The sequence below is a fragment of the Bacillus rossius genome, chromosome 1 (assembly GCF_032445375.1).
Source record: "Bacillus rossius redtenbacheri isolate Brsri chromosome 1, Brsri_v3, whole genome shotgun sequence".
Classification (NCBI taxonomy): domain Eukaryota; kingdom Metazoa; phylum Arthropoda; class Insecta; order Phasmatodea; family Bacillidae; genus Bacillus; species Bacillus rossius.
This window is the reverse complement of record NC_086330.1, coordinates 323447063-323467835: the sequence shown is the minus strand read 5'-3', so window position 1 is coordinate 323467835 and position 20773 is coordinate 323447063. Positions and strand designations below refer to the sequence as shown.

Below are 20773 nucleotides of genomic sequence, written 5' to 3'. Positions count from 1 at the left end.
GTATGCAGAAATGGGTGACGTTGGCAACAGTGCGGCGGCATGACTGCGGCTGGCTCCCGGCAGGTAGCGGTCAGGAATCACTGGAAGTGCAGTTGCAGGGAGAGTCTCGTTCTTCCGGCCAGTCACCGCGGCTACAGCCAGGAATTCCAAACCTTTCCCCCCACCCCGAAGCTCACTTCCGCTTTGCGCTCGTTCTTTACGAATGAGAACATTTTTTTAATGCTGCTTTCCGTCTGTGTACGCGTCCGTCTGTCACGGAAGTGGGCGGCATGAGGGGCTGGGATGGCCGGAGGAGGGGTTGACAGGGAGGGGGGAGGCCGTGACGTGTTCGGCGCGGCTCGGCCGTCTCCGCCGGCGCTCGGGCGCGCCCGCCGACTCGGGAGTTAGGTGAGGCGGCCGTGTGTGAAGGAGCGACAGATGCCGTGTTAACGTGCTTGGACGAGGTGGGCTGGCGGGCTGGCGGGCCATCGATCTAGTGTTGTTTCCCTCGGGCGCCGGATGGGAGCGGTGTTGTGTCGCCATGCGCTAGCCATGCGGGGGAGCGCGGACCGTGTCCGAGTGCCGGGCTCATGATCGACGAAGAGGGCTGCAGGGTCGCGTGCCGCGTCGCGGTGATGCTGGTGTGGAGGACAGTGCGATGCTTGTGCGTGTCGCTGGCGTCCAGGTTTTACAGGTTCCTAGCGAGGTTCTCAGGTGAGTACTCCGTCGCGCGCCCGTCTGTGGCCACGATCCTTGTCCGCGATAGAGCACGCTCGTTTTGCGGATATTAACAAAGGTCTCGCGCCAGTTCAATGGCTTGTTTACATTCATACGGGCTTCCTTTTATTATGTTAACTGAGAATGTTTCGCCTCGACATTTTCAACAATTTTTTTAACTGTTTCCTGGATCCGTCTGCTTTTGCTGTCAGGGTGGGCATTCGTTTCACTAAGCGTTTGTACACACAAAACAGTCTGATGACAGTGACAGTCATTATGCTGACAGCAGAAGCTTCATGTACCTGCGGCTATTAACTTGCGATGTCACTAGAAACTTCACGTGGTTACGTAAGGCTATGTAATAGCTGTAAACGTGTTATCTTTTAAGTTAACTTCTGCTTATTGAACACTTGCTTTACACGAACGTGGCATACGTCAATTTGTTTAGGTGTTTTAAACATGCTTTTGGATTGTTTCATTAGTCAATACGATTTTCCACGTGTGTACAGGTACTGACATGCTCGTTTGTTGGTTACCGTTACCAAATTCGTACAGTGCTAACTACATAGCTGCGAAATGTGTACCTAACAATGTGCTTAGCAAGGCATTTAGTGTTTTTTTGTTTGTTTGTTTTTTAGATCTTTGACATTTCGTGTCTAATTAAATTAACGTTATTTTAGAATCGGAAGATACATTTCACATAATGGCTAAGTGACATTATTTTTAAATTACTGATTTCGTTGGCGAAATTTGTTTTCTAACTACACGTGAGCACAACTGAGGCCTGTATTGTATTATAGAAGAACGTTTAGCGGCAATGTAGTTGAAGAGGTTGTCAAGTAATCACAATTTTTGTAGTCAAAATTGTTTGAATTTTTTGTGTTCCGTGGGTGTTATTTCCTATTAATGCGTCGCTATTTTCAGTGCCCCATACGTTAGGCAGGTAGGTTAACGAACCTTGCTCGCAGGCTTGTTCTCGTGTATAGAGAGTGTAGTGGTATGCTGGTGGAAAGGACTGAAGTAAACTGTCGACTACGTCACTTCTCGGCCAGTCGAGTTCTCTGGTTTTAGCCCAGAGTGTACGTGGGAGTCTCGAGGCGCGGCCCCGTTTTTCCTCCTCGCTCCGCAGCCTCGCAAAGCTTCGACGGACTGGGGCTCGTCGTGTGTTGGCCGCTGTGCCGAATCTGCTCTCGTAGTGAATGCTGCAGTGCTTGCATTCGGGCGTCTCTATTCCGGTTGGCGCGTGATCCGGCCATTCGCCTGCGAATTCACTCTTGCGAACAAACTCGCTCTGCGTAATGCGGTGGTTGGCTAACTCGCTAGCCGTCGCTGGTTTTTCCAGTGGTTTTGGAAGTCTCAAAAACCAGTTTCAAAACTATAAATTTGTAGAATATATATATATTTAAAGTTTACGTAATGTAATGGACTAATTATTAGTTAAAAACAATGCAATTTAAAGGATGCATGCAACGCCTTGTGTGGTAGTTTTACCCGCCCCTTATAACACACTCGTTGAGTCGGCTACGCTGATGAGTGTAGGCAGTTAACTCGTCCTTTGGCGTAACAAATTTTTGCATTTAGCCATTACGTGATTTGTCGTTGTTACGAAGTCGCTTGGGAAAGATTCATTAAGTAGTTCTCGAGCGTAACATTTTGAATGTCTTCGTGGTCTCTTAAAACCGAATGCTTGCCGTTTTTAGTTCAGTGCGTTCATCTGGATGTTTTGTGTATACATGCTTGCACAAATATAATGGACGAAGTCATTTTACACAACCAATTTATTCAAAGTACACAATATCTTAATATTTCTTCTAATCTTCTATTATTTGAAACATCCACTGGTTATGTGGCAAGTTTAGCCTGTCAGCAACCTACATATGTAAAAAAAAAACCTCACAGAACACAATGTACAATTACCAGGGTGTCTACTTGAAATTCTTGTAGTCATGTAAACTCCCTAGGATAGTAATTTGACGGGGAAAGTCATGCTTCAGTCTGGCATCACACGACTGCAAAAAACATTTTTTTTTTTCGAATGTTTTTGTGCATTGTCATGCACACCATAAAATGGCGTATGCAAGGTTTTGTTTTGAGTTTATATTTTAATTTTATGATCCTAGGCCAGCTATGGTTGTTGGTGGAAGGTAGATTTTCTTTATTTCTTTCGGAAGATGTAAATTGTTTAAATGGATTAGTCGTGGAAATTTGAAATTTGAAAGTTCGGAAAATTTTATTATAGATTTCTTTGGACACCCTGATTGCATACTTGTTGATTTTTTTTATTTATTGATTACAAAACAAGATATTCTCAGAATGGAAAGAATGGCCAGATAAGAATGCTTGCATATCTATCCGCGGAGCACTCTGCTTGCTGGGTAATGCAGGGTTGCGAGACGGCGGACCTGAGTAATTAGTGGATGTATTGGCGTGCCGGCGGGGAGCCGGGACCGGAGGCGGCGTGTGCCGTCCGAAATTCCTCTATTCCTCCCCTGCGGAGGAGCGCATGCGAGCATGTGCTGGCGAGCGGCGATGCATAATGCATGAGCCGCGCGGCGGGCTGTTCCGAGCCGTCTGCTCGCTGCTCGCGCTCCTCTGGGTCCCACAGACGTCGACCCTGCTGTACGTCAGTATTTCAACACCTTGTGTTGTAATCGACAAAAAAAAAAAATAATCAAAAAGTATGTAATCTGGGTGTCCAAACAAATCCGTGATATAATTTTCCTGTTTTTTCCCCGAGTAAAATTTCAAATCTCCACAACTAATCTATTTTTAAAAAATTTGTATCTTCCGAAAGAATTAAAGAAAAATTCACCTTCCACCAACCCCGTAGAAATTAGAAATTAAAAAATTAAAATTTAAAACAAATCTTTACATACGCCATTTCATAGTGTGTATGACAATGAACTGAAACAAAGATTATAAAATATAATGCGTTTACAGTCTTGGGTGATGCCAGGCTGAAGCATGATTTTCCCCCTGAAATTACTATCCTGGGAATTTACGTGATTACGAGGATTTCGAGTAGACACCCTGGTAATTGTAGATTGTGATTGGTTGCATTATTTTTTTACATGTGCAAAGTGCGGACTGGCTACAGTCGTTACATAACTAGAGGCTTTAGTAAAATTGCAGGAAACAAATTATGTACTCGTATGTATAAATTACTGCAGATGGGATTACTTTTCTTAATCTACTGATGACTACTAGATGTTTATGAGGAAGTGATTAGGTTTGAATGTGTGGCGTGACGAAGATTGATAGATTATTTTTCCAACTGTTCATTTTAATAAACGTTTAAATCGGCAAAATCACTACGTTATATCATTAGACTATATAACTGGTGTTTCTTTAACTCTTTTTACAATCAACACAGTACACACAAAGGTCATTAATATATATTTATACTTAATTTCCAACAACTTCTATATTTTTTTAAGACGCAAAAATGAAACAAAAGGCAAAAAACTTGCATTTCTTAACAAGGAATACCGGTAATTGACGTTAGCTGATGCAGTTTTTTGTGGAACTACAGACAGTAGTAATAGATAAAATTTTGTCAACACGTCATATTTATATAATAGACCGAAGTGGCACAGTGATAGGACACTGGATTCTCATTCCAGAGAATCTGGCTTCGAATCTCAGTCCGTCCATTCTGATTTCGTTTTTCCATGTCAAATGAAATTAGACTTGTTTGTAAAAATGTACAAAAAATAACACGCGAAAAATGCGATTGAAGACTAAGAAGCAAAATTAACGTTTGCACCTCATATATTTTATTTAAATGCCTGACTTAAATTGGAAAGGGCATAAGCGTATGTCGACTAACTGTAGCTTTGCTTTCTTGCGTCTTATAAACGTGTACTCCGAATTATGTAGGTCTACTTATTTAATTTTCATCTAGCGTTTCTTATTTGGTTTTCGGGCAATGTTAAGCTTCTGTGTATAACATCAGGTCATGACATGTCTACTTTTTTCGTCTCTTCCCTCACGCTATAGAAGACCAGACGTCATTTTTTACTATCATCCATCAGTGCAAGATACTCTGACTAAAAGTTAGCAATGTTCAGTAACTTCTTATCTGTCAATATTATGGTTTCATTCTCGCACTGTCACGCTTATATGGCCAGCTAGGCGGTGGGGATATTGACGGCATTATTATAACCGGTTTGGTTTGTGGTTTCTGCTCGTTACGGCGAGTCATTAGCGCCTGTGCAAAGAATTAACCATCGTCGGCTTTGTAAGTTCTTGGGCAATAGACCTTAACCAAACTTATTTTTATGTTGATTGATTTTCTGAGTGGATGATTGGCGTGCCCCATACTCAAGAGTGCGCTAGCAGGATGTCCACAGTCTAGAAAGTCAGTAAAGTTTAAATTCGTCAGGTTAGTTACTAGATAGTAATTTGAGGGGGGGGGGGGGGGGATGTTATGATTCGGTCTGCTATCACCCAGACTGTGAAAGCATTTTTTTTAGATAGTGTTTTAGTGCATAGTCACAACATAACATGTATGCAATGTTCTTTTTTAACTAGGCGAGCTAAGAGGATTTTGGGTGCTGGATTTGATTGATTTATTTATTTATTTCTGAAAAATGAAAAATATGTGAATAATTAAAAAAAAATGCGTATAATTTGAAGTTTTGGTCACTTAAAGTCGGGGAAATTGTATTACAGATTTGTTTGGACATCCTGGTTAAGATTATCTCACTCGGTTTTGGATGTGTAACATCTTAGCTGTTGATACAAGGCATTTAATGGGAGTAATTTCGTGAATGCGACGGTATTCGAGGAACGGAAATGTGCAACATGTACGGTGCTGCCATCTGTGGCGGATAGCGCGAACCGACGTTCACAAATACAAAGGGAAACCTTGTAGTGTTAACTGCTTAGAGGATAGAGGATTTTAACAAGATGGGCAGTATTTTAATAATATAGGGTCAAAAGCCGGAGTTCAGTATTTTTTCAATTATTTTTCTCTTTTATCGGAGCCGTTTAATTATATAGTTTAAAATATCGGTATGCTAATCAAATGATTCGATAGTCGACGTAGCTGCACCGGCGACGAATTCTAGCGGCGACTGCGTAAACTACGTGTGATTCGCGCCCAGAAATGTAGTAGAAAACTCAATTTGCGTATCTTCATCACGCTTGGTATTATTTTAAAGAACTCTACGTTAAATTCCTTGTCCGAGTTTTAGTATTATAACCATGTTTGCAACGTGAGAACAGATGCATTTTCTCGTTAGCTAGGTTTGATATTGCGATCTCTGGCGACTACTGCAAGACTCGCTCACATGTTTGCTATATTTTGACCTTCGACAGCAGGTCTGTGGAGGCGGCCCTGGAACCTACCAGGACCTATGCTGCAGCAAGGAACTGCCCAGCGTGGTTTCTGGAAAGCCTCAAACACGATGGCCGGGTATTCGAACCCGGCTCTTTTAGTTTGCCAATGCGTTACCTAGCTCCATTCCTACTCCCTGAAGATAGTTTTTTCAACTTCGTGTTTTCTTTACTCGCTTCCTGATGCAAAATGTTCAAGAAAAACACAGTGTAAACTTCGATACCGTAACTGTTAAAACTGTGGAAATATGAGCACTAAACTTGAAAGTACTTAATGTTTGTCATTCGAGACTGCCTTTGTCGTTCCACATGAAACTGCATCCGTTTCATGTAATGAAGTTGTTTGCCTTTTGTTTCAGGATACCTAGTGTACTTTTGCCAATTTAAACCTTTTTTTAAATAAACCGTTAGAAAAATGATTATCAATCTCCGTTACGTCACACTGTCTCATAAACATTTAGTTTAGCCAGTTGATTAAGAAAAGTATTCCCATCTGCAGTACTTTATACTGGGGACATAATTTCTAGCTAGTAACAGCTGAATTTTTTTTTTTATTTTTTTTTTGTTGTGTAGGTACATTATAGTAGAACGTGGCGTGTGATTATCTTTTGTGTTTTCTGAATGTCTAGAGTTCTTGCGAAATAATCGTTTGATTACAAGTCACTGGGCTAATGAAAATTTTAATTTGGTTATTTATTACGAAGAGACAAAGCTGGATGAAAGGTGGAACGAAACAGGGCTTAACTATTTAATTATATTTCTCCTCGCAAGATTGTTCAAAGAGAGGCTGCATGAAAGTAAGATAATTTCCTGCGTGTATATTAGTAGGTTAATCCGTGTTTAACGTTAAGACATGTGCGCCTACTTTCGCTGCGGTTGAAGCACGAACGTCCAGCGCACAAAAAACTCGTTAAATGCCGTTGTGTTATCGCCTAGTGCGGCGCAATGCATTTAGCGAGGAGATAACTGGCGCGCGCTCGCTTGAAGTGCTCAGAATAGTTGCTTAATGAAGCAGTCTCAGGCAGCCATTGCTGGCTATCAACACCGCCATGTCGGACCCAAGGGTCGGAAACCTGAACTTTGGCATCGAACCCCGGAGCCCGGTTTTAGGTGTGCTTTAAGTTTGAGACTTTTGGTAGTCCCTTTAAAAGCGTGGGAATTTACGACATTTTATCTGGACAGTTGGCCGCTGCTTATTTAGTTATTTAGTTACTTAATTTAGGTACAACGAACATTATCGCTGGCTCTGACAGCAGGCACACTCGACCACAGCTGAATTCTAGTGAAAACAGGGGGGAAATGACTTGGTAGTATCGACACGCGTGAAAGATGACGAAAGTGTGTCGAGCCCTGGCGCATGTATTTCCCAGCAAACGCACACGCCATCAGTTTAACTGTAACTTGGAACGAGCAATCCGTTGTCTCGACTACTGGGACAGCGAAGAAACCTTAGTTTTTTATTTTTTAGATTACTTTTAAAATAGTGGGTCAGCATGGCTGATACTGACATTTTACAGAAATTCAAGCACACATATTCTACAAAAAAAAATTTATATTCGATTATAAACTGATTTTCCCCCCTGAAGTTTAAGGGTGTTTGTTCCACTCCAGCTCATTTTTTATGTTAATGTTAAATAGTGTTATGTTAGTGTTTCCATTTATAATCTGAACCGTCGTCTCATAATTATGGGAAGCATCAGTCATTTGGAGGAGCGTACGCGGAATTTCATTTGGGGGGGAGGGGGGTGGGTAGAACTTCTTACCCCGCTGTTTGATTTCACATTCTTTCCTTTTAATAGCAGGAATGGAATGGTATATATTTTTAGGATTGGGTGGGGGATGACGACCTCGTGCACCGGTGTCCAGACCTCTACTTATGAGCCCGATGAATTGAGATGAAGGCCGGTATTCCAAGACACAAAAATAAGGGTTTAATTGTAAACATTTGCTACAGCTGTACCCTAACAGTTTTACTAGTGCACGATAGGATACGGCCAGTACCTTATTTTTAGGAAACTGATTTTGGTGTCCTATCCGCTGCCGATCTAATAAACAATTTCCGTGCATGCGCGAAGCTCACTTTTTTGTCGAATTCGTCCAGATGAAGGACCCGCGTCTGGCGTCATTAACTCTTATTACTATTTTTGTGATCATCGGGGGACGTACCAAGCGTTTAAGTGTGCCAAATGAAACTTTATGATAGCGAAACTATCTTAGAACTCATTTTGTACACTTTAATGGTCATAACAAGAAAAATCGTAACGTAAAAAGTACTTGAGAAAATTAGAAAGCTGGTTATATTTTTGTGCGAGGGTGCTGCTATCTCTAGTCCGCTAGAATGCACCGAAACCAGTTTATAGCTTCGCGCAGGGTACCGTGTATTAAAATGGTTCCCGTGTTGTTACCTTATTGGGAATCGGTTTGGACACGTTCTGGAATACAGCGCGCGAGTTAGGTTACTGTTGTATCCCAACAAGGCAGTGCTTACTCAAGGTTTAAGGGGCTCGCCTAGTCAGGGGTGTATTATGTGTTAGTGATGCGAAATAAGTGCGACCCCCGCCGGTGCTTCTAGCGCAATGTCGCCTCTAAGCGCAAGGCTCTGAACTGGTGTGCAGTCTTCTCGTGCATCGGACAACTGTAAAATTCGAGTGGTAACCTGGTAACCACGGTATAAGGCGCAGAATTAAAGAGAATTGTGTGATTCAAGGAAACAGATTTGCCCATCCGGCCTCAGAGCATTCTAAAATCCTTTTCGTAGATCCCTTTGTTTTCATATCACGGAGTTTCTTTCGAAGCTCTGCACACCGTATGTGTCCAGGTAGACGGGCTCCTAAACGACAAATGCTGCTGGCTATTTCTTTATACCTCTAGTTTTAATTTCAATAGTTTAAGAGATGTGGTTACAGACATTCCCACGGCGCGACCAAAAGATAGCACGCAGTTCAGAGCTTTGCGCTACAAGCGATATCGCAGTCGGTGAACAATGGGATAGACTGGATTCTGGTGCCAGAAGACCCGGGTACGAACTATGGGTTGGTTGCATTCTGTGGCCCACGGCCGATTGCTTCTCCGATTTCCCACGTGTGCGGTGTGTCGTATCGTATTATCGTCTGTAATTACCTCGCTATCTGCCAGCTGCTCTGTCGGCCCTTAGTGTAGTCTAACTTGCTAATTATTATAAGTTTATCACTTTTAATTATATAATTTATTAATATCTACAAATATCTTGGGAAAATCTCATGCGTATAATGTAATCGTGTAGTATCTAGTCCCTTAATCATATTTTAGTAAGAGTTTTCATTTAATTTTTATTTATTTTAACTTTGTTCATTTTATTTTTTGTTTTGGCTGATAGCTTGGATATCCGCTTATGCTTTTCAAATTTGTTTTCTTCCTAATTTTCCTTCTATGTTTGTGTTTTTTGTCTCTGTATTTGTTTTATATTTGCATAGTGCCAGCCTATTTCGGACTGCCTGTTGGCTGGCATTTCATAAATAGACAAATAAGCAAAATTCGGTAGTTGAGGCGAACCCACGGACCCACCCAAAATAAGAAACGCGGACAGTTGTGCATGTCGCATGACACTGCTTGTGTCACCCTCGCTGGCACAGGAGCGCTGAGTCGCCCTAGCTGGCATGGCGAGCCGCCAGTATGCAGTTCCGCGGCCAGCAGCCATCCGCCATTTACATTTAACTCGTGAGCGAGACCGGCTTTCATTTACAAACTGTAACACGACACCACTTTCCAGCGACACCTTCATTTTCAGTCATTACAGTCAAGCTTTGTTGAGATTTTTTATCTTTTACTTTGATACTTTTTGTACCGCAACCAACATGACACAAGGAGGGTAAGGAGGGATGAGCAGGGTTATTGGATGGTATATTTTCGAATTTCAATCCTACAGACTAAAGAATTCTGAAATGTATAAAAATTAATTAGTTTTTTGTAATACTAATTTGTTTATTTTTTCTTTTGGGTGTACCACGTGTTAAATTTACTGGTAAATTGTGTGTATAAAAAAAACTTAAATATTTACCTTTACACTGGTCTTAATTCGAACAACATATTTTGGATGAAAAAAATTCTAAATTGGTTTTTGTCAAAGTCTAAGAACCAATATGTTTATGCATTTTTTTACATCTGTAAAGAGCATATAAAGCATATAAAACATATGGAAAATATTATAAAAATACCCATGTTCTTCCCCTCCCCTTCACATATACTATTAAGTATGTCAGTAGTATCAAATTTACCAACACCTTGCGTAAAAATGATCCAATGCCAATATTTCCGTTAAACTGATCAGTCTTCTGGCAGTTTTAATGCAACTTTGTATTATGCCTTTCAATCACAAACTATTTAATTAAAGATTGAAAACGTAAGTCAGCTTAGATAGGCCATTCGAAAAGTATTTTTTGCTCTCTTTAAATATAAATTATTTAGGCCTACAGTGATTTTTTCCCCCGTCTACCTTCATGCGTTTTAAATGTATCTAATTTTATTTGTATTATTAAGGCTGTGTCTCACGCCATTTTGATTTTTTTCATTTTTTTCATTACTTTTATTTAAGGGCTATTTCTAAAATTAAATTCCATGCTTCCCTTGAATTTCTTGTTCTGTCACATATACTGTACAGATATTCTTAGTGTAATATAAAGGCTGTAAAAAGGTCCCGCAAGTCATCGTAATTATCACTTAAGAAACTTTTTACACCCTTTATATTACACCAAGGGAATATCTTTTGAAAATGTGAAACAGAAAAAAAAGCAAAATTTTTGTAAATAGTCCTTAAGTAAAAGTAATTACGAAGAATTTTTTTAAAAATAGTATTGCGTGTAAGACCGAGCTTGAAGTGAATGAACGCAGTTCAGCCTATATTCAAACAAACCCCGGTGAACAGCGTGCCCGTGTGGCCTGTACTGAACGAGAGGACTGACGGCAGGACGGACCTCTCGCCCGTGCAGCTCGGGGGGAAAATGGTGCTCGTCGTCGCGAACAGCTCGGTCAAATTGCGGACGGGAACCGGTCGGCTGAGAAGCGGGACGCCTGGGTCCTTCCTTCGCGCAGTCAACACCCCTTGTCATGGGCGTAGCCGGGAGGGGGGGGGGGGGTTAAGGGTTCAACCCCCCCCCCCCTAGCACCAAAACCTTAAATTAAATTTTAAATTTCTTATTCATCAAACAAATTTCATATTAAAAATTAGTAAAATTTTTACCGTTACAATATTTAAATTTAAGTACCGAAAACTGCTAAAATAGCACTATTTTACACCTTAAAATACAAATTTTCCCGGGGAAGGACCCCCGGACCCCCCGCTTTAATACGTGGGGGGGGGGGGGCCATGCTTCTTAACACCCCCCATACGCAAATCCTGGCTTACGCCACTGCCCCTTGTGACGACCGCTCTGCAGCAGCTCCATAGCTCCGGAGCAATCGCGAACACACGTTCCGCGACGTAAGACACGGCAAACAAACGGCGGTCGTGGAGATTACCGCAGGAAGAAGCTGCGTCATTACGAACAACACTCTTTCCTTAAACTCTTGACTGTTGACGTGACGGCATGTACCGTGATCTTAGAGTATGAAAACACTATTCGGACGGTATTTACCACGTGTGTAGCAGCAGTTGGTGATGCGAAACTAATAAGAGGCCAATGATGTAATTTAACTAAAAAATATATATTCAACAATGTGAAATTTTAGTAGCACGATTTTATTTTGACATGGGTGTGTTTGGAGCCAGACCTATTTACAGTGAAGTTTAACGTAAACAATATTTGAGTTTGGGAACTGTTACCGCTGTACTTTATCTATTTTATGTGTGCCAAGGCAAAACACAGGTATCGCAACGTTGACGACACAAATGTTTTTGTTTTGCTACATGCTCAAATTAAATAATTATTTAACAAATCAGGTTTAGATGCTTTAACAAAAAATAAAATATAAAAATATTTATTTCATTGAAACAAAATGTTCATATTTTATTGAGAGAAAAAAGTTTATTAAACGCACACATAAAATATTCAGTGGTTGCTTGCTTTTGACGTCACTGAATTTTACCGTGGTTCACAAGTCTCGCGGATTACAACGAATCACACACTTGCATGTTGATTCATAATCACAAAATACGGTACGTGTTTCGGTAGAGAGTACAGAATACCGAATGTCTCCTTGGGTGTTCGTAATCAACCCGGTGGGCAATGGAAACTACATTCCGCTACATCTGTACACACGCGGATGCCATTTGGTTTCGTGACCGGCCACGCTTAGTGCTTTGCCTTGGGTGGAGGGACATGATTCCCTCTGCCGTAGGTTTCCTTGCTTCCGATCACCTGTTATCCTATCCTGCTACTGCGATACAGTTCTCCATTTTTCTTCTCTTGCGTGTTGTCATTCCATTGTCTCCGTCCATTTCCCTTCCTTTACTTTTGTACTTCATGGTTTGCTTTTAATTAAGAAGTTAGTAAAAATAAACACGCATTAAGGCCCTCGCCAATCAGAGAATTGTATGTCTACGAAAATAATTTAGATTACTCTTGAGGGCGGATGAGTAGTTCTGTTTCCCTATTTCGTTTTCGGGATTTCATACGAGTAAAAAAAAAAGGCTAAAATGTGTGTTTTTAGAATAATTGTTAGCCATGCAATACTCAGTACAGATTCTTAAAAGCACTTAAGGGACTTGAATTACACATTCATCATAATTTCTCCGCCATATAGTGTTATAGACACTGCCGAAATTTCAGTTGTAAAAACGAGAATATTTTGAGTTAGTCTACAGCCGTGCGCCTAGAGGCGACACAGCACTAGAAGCACCAACGAGCGTCGCACTTATCCCATCTCATTTACACAGGCGGTCGCCTTTAAGGAAGCTGCCCAGTAATGAAATGCATACCCGCCCAGCTTCCGGACGAATTGGCGTCCGTATCTGGGTTCGCGCTTGGCGCATGTCGTGTGTGATACGTTACGTGAATTACGGCTCATCGTAAACGGCGTAGCAAAGGGAAGGGAGGGCGGCGGTTGGTTGTAAGAATCGTGGAGAAATCGATGTGGCGGGTCATTCGTAACTCGGTCGGCGACGTCTGGGAGGCCCGCGTGGTTAGGAGGGGGGGGGGGGGGGCGCATGCGCCGGGGGAAGGTCGCGGCCCTTGGCTCATGCGCGGCGGCGGCGGCGGCGGCGGCGGCGAGAGGCGGGCGTCTCCGCCGCCAGGGCCAGTCCGCGCTGCGCAGCGCGACAGCTAGCCGGCGCAGGTGAGTCCCGCCCGACCGAGCATCGTGTGTCGCGTGCCTGCCAGCCAAGCGATGGTCTGCATTTCAACAACTGCCTGCTGGAAGTTTTGATCTCGTTTATTGCTCTACGAAGAATTAAGTTTTTTTTTTTAGAAACCGTCATTTCGTCTTGAAGATAAATGTGACTTCGATTCAAGTTGGTACCTTGCCAGGTCTAGTATACCTATATAGGCTACGGTATTGGTGCCACCGTCGTTTAAGGTGAAATCCCGCTGACGACGGCACAATTAAAATAAACATTTGACTGTAATTACCTTACATTTTGGTTGTTTTTTTTATTCATTTCTTAATTTAAAAATTATTTTAATAACTGTTTTGACTAGGACATAAAGTAAATTTACGACTCATTCAAAATTTATCATGCGTAGTTAAATTTAATTACGTTATAAACAACTTTAATCGGAAGTTATTTTTTTTCAGATCAAGCGGAAATAGTTGGAAGGTCTCGTGTTAGAAGGAAACAAGTCAATATTTGACTTTTCAGAGGAACCAGTAACTGATAAATTTATTTACTTAGGTAATATTCAGAGGTTTATTATTAGTAGAATACAAAAGTTTGCTCAGTTCATTAATACAAATTAAGAATTCTTACTATCGATTTTATTTGATTATTTCCCTGCTAAATAGGATAAAATTAAAATTGTCAATGTGACTTGTTACCTTTTACTTCGAGAATTTTCAATTGGTCATTCAGTCGAGCCAGTACCATAAAACCCGTGGTAAGAATTTAAATTGCAAACTTCATCTGTAAAATTATGTACTAAAGGATACAAAAAGTACAAATAAGTTTTAATCTCTCCACCATTGGTGTGTTAAATATAATTAGGTTTAAGGTTTCAAAATACAGGTAGCTAGACGTTTATGCGACAAACTATGCAGTACTAATCGTACTGTAGTTCGTCTGCAAGTGCTGGGAATGGCACCGAAATTATTCTAATATTTGCCGATATTAGTTAGCAAGGAGTAAGGGTTTTTATTAATATTTTGGAAAATACGCCGAGGTGAAAGAAAATCGAGTCAAATTTTTTTTGATGAGTACATATTCTTACGTGATCCACGCCTAAATCAACTAGGTCCAAGAGAGAGTGAAGGATATCTCCATTGAGCTTGGAAGTAGGTCTGTATAACAGGGCAGGACCATCTATGAAGTTATACCCACTGCTCGGTGTTAACAAATTAATGCTAATATAATCATACTAATTTTATTCTGAATAAGTGTGTGAGGGGGAAGTGAAAAAAATAAAATAAGATGAAATTCTTAAGACCAACCCTTTTTTTTTTGTTTAGTTTTTTGTTGACGCCTCTTTCGCCCGCCTCTTCTCTTTCTTCACATTCAGAAACTGGCCCGGCGTGACACAACCATTTGGATGGTGTCCGTGGCTCCACAGCGCCCGGCATGACTCACTAGTTCACGAGCACAGTCGGCGACCAGCTCCCACGGGGGTCGCCTGGCCCGGAGTGCGACAGCGGCGGTCGTCTGAGAGCGATCCCGATCAAATACCTCCAACTTTCTAAACGCTTCTTTTGAAGCTGACATATCAACCCAACCTTGAAAGTATAATTTATCATTATTTAGTGTTAGTCAGGTCTTTCCAGAAATGTCTTTTTTTTTAACAGAAAAGTCCAATTAATGCGTGCAATAAGCGTGTCTCTTTCTGCACAAAAGAAAGGAATTTGTATTTCTATCTTTGATGGGAGCGTAAAAACACCGTCCTGTTAACAATTTTGTTCTATGCTTATTATTAGGAGACACTGTCGACATCCGTTTTGACATTTTTATCTTTGAATTTTTAATTTTGTAGCCTAATTGACCGTGTTTTCACGAAGGAGATTCTAAATTAAAACAAGATAACATTACGTAAGGAGTTTAGTATGATGATGATTTTTTTTAAATTTAACAAAACAAGCTTGTACGCGAGTCTCGTATGCTACTTGCAGTTTATTCAGTATATTATCCATGTAATAAAAGAGAATAAAAAATACTTAAAAAACCAAAACAAATATCAAACAATACAACAAAAAAAATAACTTTATTATTGTTAATGTTTATTTGTTAATGGTTGTTTGACAAGCACGAATGTACCCACTTAGATCCGGCAGTGCCATGTGAATGCTCGAAGCGCGCTGGTGAATTGAAGTGGCCGGCGCGTCCCAACACGGTGGTTCTACTGAAACACGGTGATCGGGGCCCGAATTCAAAACACCATTGTCGCCGCCTGAATTGAAGGCCCCGGGGCTAACCGAGCGTTCAGGCTGTTCGCGGCCCATTGTCCGGCCGCCGGTGGGCGCATAGCTTCGCACGGGACGCTGCGTGCGCTGCATTTCGGAACGTGGTTCACGCGCCTCGTGCCGGCACTTTCACGACGGCGTCTTTTCCTGTGTCTGAGCGCGCTCCGGACGGGATGACGACATTCTTTTCAGTCTTTTATCTTCACGCTGACGTGAAGTCGCGCAAGTCGCGTGTAATGTTCCGGAGAAATCTTGCCAAACTGAACATCTGTATGAATACAACCCGTAACTCGTTTTTCATTGACGTCTTTATCCGCTCTGTGCAAGCATTAAAAAAGCTTTTGAGTTCCATACTTTTGGATTGTTTTGCGGAAAGTCAGGTTTGGAGAGGACATGCAACCAATAGATTACTCCCTCTTTTGTGAAAAGTATGTATGTCACTGCGTAAAGGCTGTGGCCAAAATATAGCGGCATCAGGGTTTTTGAGCGACGGACCGTATTGACTGCGGTCAAGCTCATATTTCCGACTGACGTCTTCGGAGCAACTGTTGTTTCAAGATGAAAAACTTAAGTCATAGGACGTGTACGTTATAAAATGAAACTTAAGTTCTCTGAACTGTTATGTTTATGTCCATAGCGTAGGTTACTTTCGTGAAAAAAGTTCGTCTGTGCAAAATGACGAGATTGTTTTATGACAACCATAAGCCAGTAGGAAGTCACTGGAAAGAAATTTATTTGATTATATTTTTGAAGACGTGCCATGTGAAATGCAGTTTTAGCGAGAGTAATGTGAGTAGAACAGTTTAATGCTGAAATCAGTAACAAATGTTTTGACGTGAATATGAAATAGCGTTTGTTCGAACCCATCAGTGTTGTGTGGGGATTGTTGATCAATATTATTATGAACATTTATTTTATTAGAGCAGAATTACAAAACATTTCTTTGAATATTGAGAAAATACTACCTATTTGCAAGTTTAAAAGGTTATTTATCTTTTATATAGTTTATATTTAGCTGTGAATATGTATTTTTTCCTTATTTACGTGTGGGCCTTAACTACTTTTTTAAATGAAAAAGAATACAATTTGGCAAAATTTTGAAATATAATGTATATTAGGTGGGAGGGGATGAAAGGTTAGATTACCCAATGATCAAACAAAATTAGTCGGTGAAACATTAAATCCCTAAAATAAATCGTGATTTCTAAAACATCGGGCGATGTTTCATACATACATTTTGATGTCCCGAAAGAAAAAATTCCCTGTGTTTTAAATTAGTTTCAATAAAAGCGATTGCATCAGCCGCTGTGGTAGTGTAGTGGCAGAGCTGGGGGGTAGAGCACGCCGGTCCGGACATGTCCAGTGGTCCAGTGTTGCAGTGCGCGGCACAGGCCGGTGAACGTCCTCTCGGGCCGGGACAGCCTGGCTCTCTGCGCCCACCCGGCGGCGTCTAGGGGACCGCCAAGGCCGTCCGCTTCTGACGGCTCTCAGGCCGGGGACTCTGCTTTATATCAAAATACTGGGTGGGGTAAAAGGTGTGTAAGGTTTTAAACGGCAAGATTTAAAAAAAAAAAAACTTGCAAAAATGAGTTTATTTTATTGGAATCTGTTTACAGCCCCATTTTGAAAATAAAGTTCTGAATTTCACATCAGGGATATGGTGGCCGCCAGCAGTGATGAAGGCGATTTTGGTACGGTTCGGCCGTTTTTCGGCACATTTCGAGGGGTGTAACGGATTCGCATTTTCAGTACTTCCAAGGTGTGAGTTGAGGACGGATGTTTGAAAACATTTTCGTTGAGGTAAGAAACGTTCAAATCCGGTGCCCGCACTGACCGGAATGAAAATAAATTCATAAAACAAGCCTAAATCAGCTGAAGTCAAACTTTCAATTTCAAACAGCACAGAGTATTCCGTGGAATTGTCTGTGCCAGGAGAGTGGTCGAACACACATACAGTGTCCGATATCAGTCTGTTGGAAACAGATGCCAGTTCCCGAAACCTCGCTACCTCCCGTATTTTGGCCCACATGCATTCAATAAGCAGAAAACTGTAAAATATACCGAGAGTTTTCCATACATCATACTTAGTTTTGACATCTAACACATTTTCAGTGTCACGTGTTTTTAAGCGCAAGCGGGTCCCTTCAGAGAGGTGTTTTTTAGTTCCAAGGGGAGCCGGGAACCCCTGTTCCCCCCCCCCCCCCCACCACCGCCATCTACGTCCACAGGCCAGGCTATTAAGTTGCAGAAAACGAAATGTTTGCTCGTGCAGTTTGTCGAGTGCTCGACAGGGCGGACTTCTCGATACGGGAGGTAAAGTACCCTTTTGTATTGGAACAGGCTTCAGATTCTCTGCCACTGTACCAGCCCAGTTCAGACAGGAACTAATCTGAAACACGCAGCACACTCAAGAGTTGGTCCAGGGCACTATTGTCCACAATTGAGTTCACTTCTGGCAAGTGCTCATCTCAAAAGGCTTACTTCTGAAGTCTCGGCGCTGCTGGAACTCTTTGTCTTAGGCAGAGTTTAAGCAAAACGATAACAGTGTAAAGATGCTACTGCTTACCGACGATATCAAACAAGGAAGCAAGACGGAAATTATATAATTATATATAAGCTAAGACAGAAATTATATGAGCTGCTGGACATTTTTTAGGGACAAAAAAAACTTATCATCCTACAACATGTAAAAATTTTACGTAGTACTTGTTGAGTTGGTCAACAGTTTTGCGTTTCATTTGAACAAATTTCCGTGTTCGGCATATTGCAGGCCTTCAAGTTTACTATGTCCACATCAAGGACCTGTAAAAGGACGGGGGGGGGGGGGGGGGGGGGGGGGAGAGAGAGAGAGAGAGAATAAATTGTAGGTGTATTCCAATTCGCCATAAATGTCAAGTGTGATCAAAACTGTCCACTACTCGGTTTACTGAGATGATATGCTTGTGGACGACTGCTGTTTGGCCCTACGTATGTTTTACAGTCTACGGCATAAAAGAGGTGTTTAATATGTTGATAGTTATGTTTTTATGTAGAGTATGACAAAGAAGCGCTGATATAAGCAGGCATCAGCTCACGACTTCGTGACATTACCGCTGTAGCGCTACGGTTGCATTCACACGCCCTGAAATGCATAATTGGAGATGTTAAAAGGCTAGAAGTGTTGTTGGACGAAGCGCCAACTGTATCGCTGCTATGTAAGGCAGCACGGCGACACGTCGCGCGGGAATGGCATTGCTGGGCGGGCGAGGCGGGGAACTAACTGCTCGTCAGCGGTTTTCTGTGCACGACGAAGCTGTCCGCGGCCGCGGCGGGCGCTATTGGTGCGTCCTTATCGGGCAGTGCCTCCACTCGTGTTTGCGTTGCCTTCGTCTCACCTGGCGGCGCTGGGAGCGCGACGCCAGGGTTTGCCGTGTCATCATTGCAACACGTGTGAAGTTGTGGTTGCGCGTCACCTGTGGCCCGCGGTTGTCGCCTCCCTCACAAAGACGGTACGGCTTCCTCGGATCTTCCGTAAGTGGGGAACGTGGCGGACGTTGCTGATTGCTCCATCATCACATCGCCCCTCGTTGCCTCTGATGACCCCGATGTAAACTGGACATGAGGCCTAATTCGTGGAATTCTTACTTCGAATTTCAACTAAGGATTGCCTTAAGTCGTTCGTTTTTTTCCTTGATTCCAGATTTTTATGGAGAAATAATTTTGTAATTAGAACCATAAATTTCTAGGCTCTCCTAGTATGTAAGCTCAGAAAATACTTTTAGTTACTGACCAGGAAGCAATTAGTCAAGCAAAAACTTGAACTATGGGTATTTGCCTGACATTTTACCAAATTGCATACAACCTGTAACATAAAACTTTCTGACGACAAAGTTTGTTTCAACAACAAAATGGCAGTGCTTATGTAGTGCAACATTCTTATCTATTGTCATAGATGAAAAATACTGGCATGACTATTCAATAACATAAACCTTTTGATGGGGTGAAGATAAACGTTTGCCTGTAGAATTCTATCATGCCTGATAAATTATTATACGAGTGTTTAAAGGGATATAACTTCTAATTTCGGACGAAATTATTATACGTGGAACTATTATGGCTGTAAATGGAACAAACGCGTGTAAGGTATTTTTCGCGTGGTGAAATGCAACACGTGCCATTGCCAACCTTTCGCCGGCTTGTTACTGGGCCTCAATAAATTGCGCTAAATAGTTCCAGGTAAGCGTATGAAGTACCTCGAGGTTCCTAACTACTAGGTGTTAGCAAATTTGAATAATATCTGGTGCCAGGGTCGAACCCATGATCTTCGCCACTTGAGCCTGACCTACTGGGCGTAGTCGTCGATAGACAATGACCAGAAAAGCATGTATTCTCCTATACAAGTGAATATTCTATAAAGATCGCACAGATGCGATTTACTACTATTGTGTCATTTAGATTTAATAAGTCGGTACTTATAATTAGTATCAAGCTCTCGTAAGTGTCCGGTGTTTTCAAAAATGATATACTAACGCGTACTGCTCATAAATAATTTAATTGAATAAGTATTTATGTCCGGTAAAATAGCTTCGCAAACAACTCATTATTGAACCCATTTTTAAAGATAAAAATTATTACTTTGGGTCATCCTTAGAAGGTAGACATATTATCGCATACTTATCTTTAGGCCTTTTTAAAACCTAACATTCTGTAGAATATTAATTTGATGTATCATTCATGTATAAGTCGGCGTAAGCCATGTAAGCACTCTAAAATTGTCATTATACGTCTTCATTAAAAAAAACATCGAGATTTCGTTTTTTTTTTTTAAATTTAATATGAATGTCTATCGAGAATAAATTATCTAAATGACGGTAAAAACCGCATGAAAATCTATTGTGTAGTGTAGAAGTAGTAAGCTAACAGACGCGGGTAGCATCTAGAGACACGCCAGGAAGTGTGTGCGAATCACCAGAATAGCTAGAATTCCCACTGCAGTGACTATACAGTTGTTGCAACATACGTACTGCGTCAGGTACCCCCTGCCATTGTTCTGAAAGGACGGTGAATTCGCGCGGCAGTTGCGGTAGGCCTGCTCCTCCGCTTCCCGTGACAGCATTTCCGTTCACAAGGGCGCGTTCGTCACACTCCGGGCTCCCTCCCGTTCAGCGTTGCCTTCAGTAGGACATCCACGTGTTCACGAACTGAGTTTATGGATCATTGGCAAACTATGGTGGAAATTGAT

The 20773-nt window shown here is 41.7% G+C and overlaps 1 protein-coding gene across 1 annotated transcript in view; it reads left to right on the top strand.

The window, feature by feature from the left end:
• The first annotated feature begins 416 nt into the window (after positions 1-416).
• LOC134527985 (uncharacterized) overlaps positions 417-20773 on the top strand; it is a 151739-nt gene continuing 131382 nt past the window's right edge. Inside the window, exon 1 of the mRNA XM_063361125.1 lies at positions 417-693. Coding sequence (XP_063217195.1) covers positions 570-693 — 124 coding nt within the window. The 5' untranslated portion in view covers positions 417-569. The remainder of the gene's footprint in view (positions 694-20773) is intronic.